The sequence below is a fragment of the Anas acuta genome, chromosome 15, assembly GCF_963932015.1.
Source record: "Anas acuta chromosome 15, bAnaAcu1.1, whole genome shotgun sequence".
In the NCBI taxonomy this organism is placed as follows: domain Eukaryota; kingdom Metazoa; phylum Chordata; class Aves; order Anseriformes; family Anatidae; genus Anas; species Anas acuta.
The window spans coordinates 7,078,196-7,090,516 of NC_088993.1; the positions used below are offsets into that span (position 1 = coordinate 7,078,196).

General features: G+C 39.6%; 1 protein-coding gene across 5 annotated transcripts in view; it reads left to right on the forward strand.

The window, feature by feature from the left end:
* The window catches only part of CREBBP (CREB binding protein), a 92,834-nt gene that overhangs the window by 47,623 nt on the left and 32,890 nt on the right, over nucleotides 1-12,321 (forward strand). For 4 of the 5 annotated variants that reach the window (XM_068699716.1, XM_068699715.1, XM_068699718.1 and 1 more), the window contains 8 exons: nucleotides 3,855-4,097; nucleotides 4,723-4,822; nucleotides 5,285-5,431; nucleotides 5,892-6,009; nucleotides 8,636-8,828; nucleotides 9,014-9,067; nucleotides 9,942-10,066; nucleotides 10,626-10,814. In XM_068699716.1, coding sequence (XP_068555817.1) covers nucleotides 3,855-4,097; nucleotides 4,723-4,822; nucleotides 5,285-5,431; nucleotides 5,892-6,009; nucleotides 8,636-8,828; nucleotides 9,014-9,067; nucleotides 9,942-10,066; nucleotides 10,626-10,814 — 1,169 coding nt within the window. The remainder of the gene's footprint in view (nucleotides 1-3,854; nucleotides 4,098-4,722; nucleotides 4,823-5,284; nucleotides 5,432-5,891; nucleotides 6,010-8,635; nucleotides 8,829-9,013; nucleotides 9,068-9,941; nucleotides 10,067-10,625; nucleotides 10,815-12,321) is intronic. The other variant, XM_068699717.1, reaches the window with a different exon arrangement.

The following is a 12,321-nucleotide window of genomic DNA, read 5'->3' on the forward strand; positions in this document are numbered from 1 at the left end:
AAAAAAAGTTTAAATGTCGTTGGTGTGGTAAAGTTTGATACTGACACTTCCCACTTTGAAGCTGCTCGTGTAGTTATTTACTCCGTGATTTGATTCATGATGCAGCTTTTTAATCAGACAACCACATACAGTTACATTTCCTGTACCTGCCTAATTTTGGGTACAGGACAGGCTTGTGCTGAGGTGAGTCGAGGTTAACAACAGAAGTTTTGCTCCAGATGCTTTGAACTAGAAGGGATGTAAAAAGGAGAGTGAGGAACTGCAGGACAACAAATTTGGACACTGCTGAATGAGCTTTAGTTCCAGAATATGGAAGCAAAACAAACGCTGTAGAACAGACTTCTCCCATGTATTAATATATTGCTTCCAACGAGGTGGTTGGATTAGAGAAGCGCTGGGTATTCATGGTTATTCTGGCAGTTGGAGCCTGTCTGTAAAATAAATGCTATTCACCTGCCTCTATAAAGCATACAGGCAGTTACATTAAGTCAGCATCATCTGCTTTGCACACTGAAACAGGGTCCTGTAGATAGTGCTTGATCGTTTCAATTACATCCTAATGCATGTACCCAGGAGGGGTCTAATCAGCCTGTTCAGGAAGTTCTGAAGCTGCTTAACTTCTGCTTGTTTGAACTTTCACTCTTAAAATATATAAACACAGGAGTTTGTAACAGAAGCTATGAAGCTTAATTGTTTTTGAAAGGATGTAGAAAGTGACCAGTTCTGTACAGCCCTGTCTATGCTTGTACAGTTTCTCATATGAACTTACCAATGTCTAAAACATCAGTTAATGAAAAATCACACTAGACATTGCTCCATGTAGTAAGTAGGCCAGTTTGATAACTCCTGTTTGTTTCAATCCTGTAATTATTTTAACTGACTTGATTTCCTCTGGTATCTGCCATAGAAAGAGGACTGCATTTCCACTTGATCTGTCCAGTATAGAATTTAATACCATCTTCCTCCGTTTTCTTGTGGGACAGATTGAGATCCTGTCATGCATTTGTATGAAAACAAAATAATGAAAATAGAGAAAACCCCTTTAAAATCAGATTCTTATTTTGTGAAAAGACTCGGTACAGTCTGTTAGTGAGTTACAAAGTAGAGAAAAGCTGACACCAGAGAGAGCCACTTCTGGTCGCGCTGTGTGTGTACCGCTACTTGTAAGCATCTAGTCTGTAGTAAGATATTTCAGATTAAGGTAACATTTGGCTGTTTACCAACTTTTGGGAGTTTTGCCTGCTTGAGTAGGTATGTGCACACATGTGGAACTTCTTGGAGATCATTAGTCTTTTGAAATTGCCTGGGCTTACCTCCCTCACCTGCCTCTGCTTACCTCCCGCAGCTTGGAGTGATGTCTTGTTGCCAGGGGGGTGTTTTATTTCCAACAATCAATGCCAGGCTGGTTTTCTTTCCGTGGATGAGCACGAGGAATAGTGAAACACTTGGCTAACCTTGTCATGGTGACTAGAAGCCTTTTTCCTGTTCACAAACTCCAGCTTCATCTGTGGTCATTCTGCCATATCCACAGAGATTTGCCTTTGATTTACAACCAACACGGAGAGCATATGTGGTTTTTGTCATAGCTGTTCGGGACAACTATCATCTTTTCTTTAAAAGCTGAAGTTTTTATTAGCTCCTGAAGCAATCCGCTACAGCCTCTGAAACCTCGTGGGTTTCAAAGTGGCACAAGTTTTGTGTTATTTAACATTCTTTTAGAGGCTCCCTATTTCTGGGCTTGCACTAGTTTAAAGGCATCTTTCTCTTAGGTTGCACGAGCCCAGGGAGTATGCGCAAATCCAACAAGACAAAACAGTTTTGTGTGTCAGAGATGGAGAAATCCTGGAGAGATAGAGTTCATTTTGGGTTCTTCGACAGAAGACCTTCTGGAAGTATTAAACTGAGCTCCTTCAGGAAGGTTTTTCTGAATAAACAGAGCATCCTCTCTGCCTGCGCTGGGTTTCAAGAACCTGGTCCTGCCAGAAAACATAAGTAGCTAATGCATGTCAGAGCTAATGAGTTCCTATTTCCCAATGAACAGAGGTCCTGTGATCAATTGACTTGTTTGTGATAGGTACAGTGATAGCGATGGCACGTAGTGGTGGAGGGGAGTGACCCCTTCTCTTGCACAGGCTAACTGCAGGGAAGGGTTCGCTGTCAGGGCCTCGCAGCACCAGGGAGCCTGCCTGGGAGAGGGATGGAGGGAGGGGGGAAGGCTGGAGCCTTCCTCGGGGTTGAAGCTCTCAGGTTTTTGGCCAGAGTAGGTTCTTCAGAGTCTGAGGGTTGTGCTCATGCTGCTTTTTTTCCATCACTTGCGAATTCACGCACTCACTCTCTTTTATTGAACTTTCCCTTAAATGTAGTAGACATCAGTCAAATTTCTGTCTGTTTTTAAACTCGATTGAAAATGATCGGTGAGTTCACAAGCTAGGTGTGTGTCCGCAGAGTGTAAGTATGCCTACTTCATGGTAGAGCCGGCATTCAAAATGCCATGGAAATACATGGGGGGAAAAAGCTGGGGGGGGTCTTCTGTGGGGCTTTTTATTCATGACTATTAGGAGGGGCATCTGGGGCAGTTTTTGGAGTTCTTCAGCAGATGAGATGGCATTGAATTCCCATCCATGGAGGGAAAAGTCTGGACTCTGATGTCTGTGGGGTTTGTTTTATTTGTATTTTCTCTCTCAAATAGAAGCTGGAAGTGTGTGCATTTCTTTCAGTCATTCTCTCGGTTTCCATAGTGGGAAGGATTGCAGAAAGCCTTCAATGCTGTTAGTGTCTCAGACCTGTTTGCCCAACTTTTTTTTCCTAACTTTGTGCCTCTCAATGTTTTTTTTCTAAAATTGTTGCTATATCAAAAGCTATCATTGTTGCTATAGTTAGGTCACAAATTTGTAGCGCACACTACATGTCTAATTACTTGGGGGGGGGGGGAATGTGAAGTATTACTTTGACCAGAGCCTCAGTTAGCAGAGTGCGGTGTCTCCACAGTGAAGGATATTCTCTGTGTGTCATGTGCTGTGGAACATGTTATTACTTGGAGTGGCAGCTAAAATGAGGACTGGAATACAGATTTTTATTCAGTTCTGTTTTATTAAAACTACTTTTCCCTATAGTTTCCATTTCCTGTCTAAAATAGAAATGACTCTTCCATACATCTGTGTGGTGAGAGTGGTCACGTGGTCATGTAGGTTAATGAGTACCTAAATATCATTATCTAAATCATTTACCAAAGCCTGCAGTAGACTCATCCCCTTTCTGAGTTTCCAGATTGTTTCAGATTCTGTTCGTACAGAAGCCTATCGGGGCTCTTCATCTCTCTCACTTGGGTTTTAGGCTAAATTCTTTGGCCTTCAGGGGATTCATTTAGCAACTATTCAGAATAAAAATTCCTACCAGCAGAACTTCAATATTACCTTTGTGTCCAAGGACGCAGTATTTGTGCTGATCCTGAATTCAAGATCTCTGTTCTGGATGGAGCCAAATATTTTGACCTAAAATGGGATTGGTGGGAAGGAAAGAAGTAGAGGAATTAATCTTTTTTTCCTTGTAGACAGTTCCAAGTACACTGTTTAACCTTATATTGGAGCCTGTACTTTATGTATATTGTGGTAATTATGGGCTTATCTGCCTAAAATTTACAGCACTTTTTTGGACTGTATGTATTAGTTGCTGTTGTGGTTTCTGTCCTGTAGAATAAAAGACTGAGTTTTACACTTGGCATCTCAGGTGTCATTCAGTCCTTTGGCACACAAATACATACCATATAACTATATGCATGTTCTGTTGATTTTTGGGATCATGTTTTTGATTGTCCTTATAGATTTTCAATTTTCTATTATCCTTTCTTTTTATAGCCCTTTTAGGGTCTCCAGCTGGTGGAATGCAGAATTCCATCGGTTCTGTTGGAACAGGCCAGCAGAATAATCCATCGCTAAGTAATCCTAATCCGATTGACCCCAGCTCCATGCAACGAGCCTACGCTGCTCTTGGACTCCCATATGGCAACCAGCCCCAAACACAGTTGCAGCCCCAGGTACAAGGCCAACAAGCGGCACAGCCTCAGGCTCACCAGCAAATGAGGACCATTAATGCTTTGGGTAAGTGGAAAAAAATATCAAGAAAGTAAGGTGTTTAAATAAACCAAATAATGGAATTTTTAGGACAAACAATATTAGACTAGTGGCTTTCTGTTCGTGTTGGTTAATAACTTAAAATGATACTGTATATACACTATTGTTCATTTACATCTGAATATTAGAAAGCATTGTATATATTTCTTCTGCCAAATGGTGGTAGTTTTAGTTCCTTCTAAAATACGGTTCATAACTTCTCACTTTCTAAGGTGATTAAATAGAATTCCGTCAGGGTTTTGGTTTGTTTAACAAGTACTCCACATGTTCTGGCAGAGTATTCTGTCTCAAATGCTAGCTTATTTCAGGAACCTAATTGTTGTTATCTTTTTACCTTACAGAACTAGTAGCAAGAGTTTGTGAACTTTAAATTTTCATAGATTCGTTTTTTCTAGGAAAGAATGTTTATACTGAGATAGATAAGCTTATGAAGTAGCTATGTATATATGCACCACAGTAGATACTATTGCAATGATACATATCTGACACAAGGTTTCTTTTCTTAATGAACTGTATCCATAAAGTGTAGTTTTGTGTTTTTATTGTCAAAATTGTGAACAGGGTACCAATGATGTTTAATTTTATCCCAAAGGAGCCAACCAGATGAACCTTCCCACAGGAGGAATAACAACAGACCAGCAAGCTAGTCTAATTTCTGAAACTGCTCTTCCAACATCCCTTGGGACAAATAAGTAATGCACACATTTTCATTCTTGCTCATTTAAACATCTATTTACATACTTTATGAATGTAAATAAAGAGAATACTTGAAAAACTAATTGTATTGCTGCTTGAAATGATCAGTAACATCTTTAGCTACACTCTTCTTTACTGTTTCAATTCTACAGCTACCACTTTGTCCCCCAAGAGATTTCCGGAATATCTAGTAGTTTTTAAAGGAATTCCCAAAGGAAGAGTATTTTGTATTTTTAAATGCACAAATACCTTAACAGTTGTGATTCTTTATCTTGTCTCCTGAGCTTTGCTGCTATATGCTCTATAACTTGTTGATATCAGAATTTCACTTATAGAATGTTTGATGCAATACCTAGAATTGATTAAAACAATATCTTAAAAACTACTTCAAGCATCAAACATACCACCAAACTTTGCATTATTGTACTCTTAACAGTCCATTTTCTTTTTTGCTTTAGCCCACTAATGAATGATGGCACAAATACTGGCAATGTTGGAAACCTCAGCTCAATGCCAACGGCTGCACCTCCTTCTAGTACCGGGGTAAGGAAAGCATGGCATGAACATGTCACTCAGGACCTGCGCAATCATTTAGTGCATAAACTGTAAGTATTCACCAAGACCACATTTTTTCCTGAATATTTTTAAAGAATTTCAATATTGTAGTTCTATTATCAAGCTGAAAAATTGTTGAGGAGGAGGTTATTGGTAGTGGTTTTCTTGACGCTGTTGCATTGAGAACGAGCCACTGTCTTTAACCCCCTTCTTCAGTTCGTTCCTCTTGTTCATTAAGGGGTGAGGTAGGCAGTTCATATGGCTAGTAAACTTGTTCTGCTGTGCTAAACAGAAGTATTTAGATTCTAGACAGTCAAACCTCACATTCTCTCACCACTAAATGTGCTTTAATCTTGTGGGGAGTAGTAGAATATAGATTTTCTTAAACAATTTTGATAAACGTTTACATCTCTGTGCAAGGGAATATGCAGAGTAAAGATTATAAAGCTGCATAGTGTCATTAATTTTTCTCTGAATAATTTTTTGTTTATTCTTTCTCATCTACTTTAGTGTCCAAGCCATCTTCCCCACTCCTGATCCAGCAGCACTGAAGGATCGCCGCATGGAGAACTTGGTGGCTTATGCAAGGAAAGTTGAAGGAGATATGTATGAATCTGCTAACAGTAGGGTATGTTGATTCAGCCTGGGTATTCAGCATATGTTCAAGAGCTTGTAGTATCACAAGTCTTACAAGCATAATGAAAACCAACCACAGAGAATAATTTCACTGTTCTATTGATGAAGAAAGTCATGCTATCTTCTGTAACAGCATTTGTGTAGTCCCATACTGTCTGGTTAACATCACTTTGAACTAATTTGTCTCCTTCAGGTCTGTGAAAACAAGACAACATAGTCCTAGCCCTGTTTGCATTCCCTCCCGAAAGTCTGATTGACATGCATTAGGCTTTAGAGTTCTTGATGTTTCCCTTACTGACTTTCTCCTTTATGGAAGTCTGCGTAGGTGGTTGTTTTAATGCCTCTTTACCATTGGAGGTTTTGTCTAGGACTCAGTCCTGTTAAACTGCTTACCTCTTACCTGCAGTGTTGGAATAATTTCTCTGCTACTCAGCAGCACTGAGAGTGATTTGGCTAAGACAAATAGCAGTTTCAAGTCTCAACAGAATAAGAAATCAGTTTGCCTGTGTTTATCCTGTGCATGGGAAACAAGACAGAATTACCTGTTCATGAATTCTTTGTCTACAGTGAGGTGTCAGCTCAAATCTGTGTTACTCAGAGAACAAAACCCTGTTGATTGACACAGAGCATACTATTTCTTTATGTCACTGTAGTGCTTCCACCTTAAAGGAACCACTCCCTGGAAGTTTTCATCGGGTTAAGGCTGTGTTAGTAGTACCAGTACTGATAGCTAATGAGATCTTACCTGATCAGAAGCTTGAGGTCCTTTCTTTGGATACGGGTTACCTAAAGAGCAATCAGCGGTGTTACAGGTGATACTTCCCTCAGATTAGCTCCCAGAAGAGCTGAAGATAGAAGCAAGTTTTGTTTTCTATAGGCAGTGGCTGTACTTGTAATGCTGCTGCTGCGTCAGCATCAGTCAGTGGCAATATCGTGTCCTCCTTGTGGCTACCCAGTGGTTGTTTAGCAAGGAAGATTTTGAGTGTGATCAAAAGTGATCACCCTTGAGCACCCCGGTAGGTTTACAGAACAACTTCAGAGATCATTTCATAGATGTACATAAACATCTCCATAAGTTGTCAGTATGAATGAGAGTAGTAGACTTCTGGTTATAAAATTAGATACTTTCTGACCTCTATGCCAGACAAATACTCAGAAGCATCTTCTCTTCACCACTGAAAACAGCTGTCAGAGCCCTGTTGCCAGAGATCTCCATTATAAGAATTCATCTAATTTATTTGGCTCCGAAGCAGCAAATTTGGAAGAAGGGAGTAGTTAAGACATTCTAAATGATTCCATGTGGAATTGCATCCTTTTTGAGAAGCATCACTTCTACTTTGACATTGAAAAACAGATTAGTATGAGGTGTCAAACTGCTTATTAATATGCTCTCCTTGTAAATACAGTATTTTTTCAGGAATCTTTGCAATGTGGAAGTAGCACAATCTGAAATTTATTAATAGGAACTTGTAAGTGAAGTTTCTGGAGCAGGAAAAGAGGTGGGGCTTTAGCACCTTGAAGCTGGTCAGTGGAAAGTGTCTACAGTGGAAAGCGCCTGTATTGATGGATTTTTGAGATGTTTGGAGGAGGGAGGTGACCTAGAAACAAAGCTCTGTATTATAACACTGGGCTTTCTTAACAAGACTCGTGAGGGATACCCATCTCACCCTGGTTTTCTGAAGTGAACCAGATGGTGCTGTAACAAATTTTAGTCCAGTTTGAAATGATTGTGGGGCAAGTATCACTCAACCTTTGCTCCCTCTAACACTGGGTTAAAGAGCACTGGTGACCCCACAAAATAAATGTTGGCTTGGGGTTTTGTATTTTTTTTGTTGTTGTGAGTTGTTGGTGGTTTTTGTTGTGTTTTTTTTTTTTGTCTTTAGCAGGTGCCTAATCTCACACATTTTGCAGATGTGTCCAGCAATTGCTGGCAAGCAAAATTGTCTCCCTTGCTGTGCACTGTGACTGCCTTATTTGATCTGTTGTCAATGTGTATTGAGTAAAATGGATTTCTTGTCTTGCACAGATGTAGTGTTTAGTTGTCTGTGCCTGTGGACTATTTTTCACTGATTCCTTCCATTTCTCTGGGGTTTTGTTTGTTTTTGTTTATTGCCTGCAATGACTGTTGGTAGTCAGACACTTTAGGAAAAGTGGCTCCTGTCATTATTTAAAAATTGATCTGTCCTTAACACCTGTCTCCTGAAGTTCACATAGAATGACTGTATTTCTGGGGATATCTTTTCTTTTGTCTCTGGATTAGTTGAAATGCTTTTATGAAAACATCATTTAAAAATCATTAACGCTTAGAAACTAAATCACAGCTTCCTGTTGTTTTTTGTCCAAGCAACAGAGAAACTGCAGTCTTCTGCTTTGTCTGCTAATCTACACGGCGTAGATGGGGTGAATAGTCATAAAGCCAAGTCTCATGTGTTTTCTGGAAGCTTGGTTTTGCTTATCTACATTGAAGCAGTGATGAGACTGTCTCAATTTTACAGAATTTTGAAGAGAAATAGCTCTTGTTGAAATAGGCAGGTGCTTATTAAAAAAAAAAAGTAGAATGCATGAGTTTGGTCATTGCTTTCTTATGCTTGATGTTGAGTGTTATCCTTCTTTTGTAGGATGAATACTATCACTTATTAGCGGAGAAAATCTATAAGATACAAAAGGAGCTGGAAGAGAAGCGGAGGTCTCGTCTACATAAACAAGGGATCTTGGGAAATCAGCCAGCCTTACAGACGCCGGGACCTCAGCCCCCTGGCATCCCGCAGGTTGCTGCTGCCATGGGCCAGGCACAGCCCGTGAGGCCTCCCAGTAAGTGCTTCTGCGTGGGGGTGAGAGCAGCCAGGGAAAACAGAAAGAGGGACAACAGCTTTTTTTTTGCTTGTTATTTTTATTTTATTCCTTTGGCTGTAGCCCCACGCAATTTGTGTCCTGGTGCACTTAGGCTAATCTCAAGTTCATATGTTAAACTTTATCCATTCTTGGTTTTGTTGCAGATGGGCCTATGTCCATGCCAACCGTGCCTATAAGTCGTATGCAGGTTTCTCAAGGTATCTATGTCTTCTTCTCTAGATTGTGGGTGCGATATAATTCAGTAGGGGAAAAACCTGATTTTCTCTTTTTCTCTTGGAGTTGTGGGGGGGGGGTAACTACGGGGTCTCCCTTTTTCAGCATCATTCTTTATTGTTGCTTTGTGATGGGAGCTGTCTCAGTGCCTGTCTACATGTACATACTAGACACTTTGCTAGCACCTGGGAAGTAATTCAGTCGTTTCAAAAAGAGGATGAATACTGTGGATAATTAGTCCTTTAAAATATGTTAATTGGAGGGGGGGGGTATTAGCATGTTTTTATCAGGTAATTATCCCAGTATATACCTGTAGCTGCAAATTTAGCACATTAATCCTGCACATCCTAGAATCCGTGTAACTAATGATAGATACCCTCTTGGTTTCTCATGCAAAATGCATTAAAAAGGCATTCTAGCTTGTTGATAGCACCAACAGTGCTATCAACATCACGGATTTAGGATGCTGTGGGCTACACTTACATGCTTCAGCTTCCCCCAAGAGAGTATCCACAATTATTTTATTTCAATAAATGATCCTTTGGTGTTATTTATATATAACATCTTGTCTGTGCAGATCATCCGCTCTCTTCATCTTCTGCATTTTTGTGTTGTTTTTTTTTTTAGACACCAAAAGTTGTATTCCCCTTAACTGACATTCTTCTCAAAATTTTGCATCCTGATTTCTCTCTTAAGCCAAGTAATTTGAGCAACATTAAAGGAACATTGACACGTTCCTTCAACATTAAATATGTTGGGTGGTTACATTTTAGTCGTAATAAATGTGAATGTTAGAGTATACGTAGATAAGTTCTGATGACTTGTTCCTAATGAGTTGTTTTGGGGGTGCATTTGCAGGAATGAATCAGTTTAACCCCATGTCCATAGGGAATGTACAGATGCCACAAGCACCCATGGGACCCCGTGCAGCTTCTCCAATGAACCATCCTGTACAAATGAACAACATGGGCGCTGTTCCTGCGGTTCGTACTTCTTGCTATCAAGTTCTTCTCAAAATTGGTTGATTACATTTAGCGGTGTTAAAGCTGTTCTGAAAAGGCCATGTCATAGAATAGTGCTGTAAATTGTAGGATAATTTCATAGAAATGTACCGAGCCTGTCAGGATTCCTTTGAGGTATCTGTTTTCACTATTTGTGTGTTTAAAAAAGAGTCTTTAGAGAGATAGATGCCAGAGTTGCAATATTCTCCAGCCATCTGTGGAAGAGCATAGTTTTTTCAGGAACCTGTGTCTGTACAGTATATATGCTTTCTTTATTCTTCCATGAAAACATGTTTTTATTCTTCAGAAAAGCGTCTTGGTATAGTTTGAATATTAGATGCATAAAAATAACTCCCCCACGAATACCATGGAAAAAAACTCTAATGTTATATGCCTATGCCCACTTCCATTTGCTTTACTGAAGCCAGTTTTGCCCTTTGTTTTTGTCCTGTCTTTGGGATGATTACTTTGAGGGTATTTTCCTTTGCCTTGCTACATGATAACAAAAGTTAATAGCTTTAATTTGGGTGTTAATTTTCAGATGGCAATGTCTCCTTCCCGAATGCCTCAGCCACAGAACATGATGGGAGCTCATTCCAACAACATGATGGGTCAGGCTCCTACCCAGAACCAATTTCTGCCCCAGAATCAGTTTCCAGCACCCGGTGGGGCTATGAATGTGAACAATGTAGGCATGGGTCAGTCAACAGCCCAGGCAGGGGTGGCACAGGTAAGATACGTTTTCTAATACTTAGGTTAAATACTCTTAATTATTTTGGTCTGATTTATTTTGTTGGTGTATCTTTATATTCATTGCTTATTGTAGTCACTCCTAACTTCAGGGAATCCTGAGTTATACCTTCTTTCTCTGTGAACTCCAAATAGGTTTATATAAACATACCTACATATACTAACTTGGGGGTCAATGCCCTGTAATTTCTGGTGTAAATTCTAAAAAATGCATGCTGATGAGATTTTTAGGGAGATCAAAAGTTAGTTTATGGGGCATTTATGAGCATATGCTTTTGCTTTTGTGTGGACCTTATTAGCCAACTTTAAATCAAGAATTACAATAAAGCAGTTGGGGAAAATATTTCTAAATTTGTAACCCCACTTCTGAGCAGAAAATGTTTTCTAACAGGTAGGCTTTTTTGTTGCAGTAGTGGTCAGTGAAGTAACAGCTGTTTATGATGACAAGGTATATGCATTTCTGCAGGGAGATGCTCGTTTTTTTATTTGTGTTTTTTTTAGCTCACTGTTCAAGTAAAGTAGGTTAGCTGGGGCCTCCGCAGTTCTCTAGTACAGCCCAATCTTCAAATGAGAGGCAACTTAGCCCTCCTAATCTGATCTATGTCAAGTCAAGGTTTTTACATACTCCATCCTGAAAATAATCAATTTCTTACACACTGGTTTGGTCATTTTACCACTTTTGTAATAGAAAAAAAAAAATCCTAATGCATTTAATTTCTTAAAACTGACCATATGCAGGCAATATAGAAGCAAGTTTTAAATTTGAAATCTCATCTGCAGGAAATTACTGGTTGAGAAGGATTTCTAAGAGCAAAATGTACATCTGAGGGTAGTGTTCTTTTTTTTTATCACTAATTATTTGATGCAGTTTTTAGTAAAACAGTTTAAAAGTCTGTGTATGTCCAGTATACTCTATTGTTGCTGGTCTGAAAAAAACAGATCCACCATTTCCTTCAGCATCTGTGTTAGTCTAATTGGAATTTAAAAGATCAAAGGAAAAAAACAAAAAACAACAACAACAAAAACACCCACCTTAAGTCTTGCACTGTGTGATAGAGCAGGCATTAAAAATGTTGAGCTGCTTTCCAGAGCAGGGCTGCTTGAGAGTCCTGGCTTAAAATGTGTATTTGCTTGAAACCATTTTGTATGCAAAGTCTGAACTTTGCCCAGCTAATGGCATGATTTAGAGTTTGCCTGCCTGCAGGTTTCTGTTTTACTCAGAGATCGCGAGGATTCCCTTTCTGTGCCAGTAGTATTCAAGTAAAACGATATGTGAGGCACATCTAGGTCTAGGAGCAAGGTCTTTGACTAAGAGCTGATAAAAATGATCGGAGAAGTCAGAGCATAGTTATCCGCAGTAGCACCACGCGTTTTGAGGTGATTGCATATTAAGACTTGTTTTAAAGATGACTTCAGTACTGTGACTTAAAGGGTGGGTGCGATTCCCAGAGTCAGGGGAGTAACATGTCTCTAAGAGGTTCTCTCTC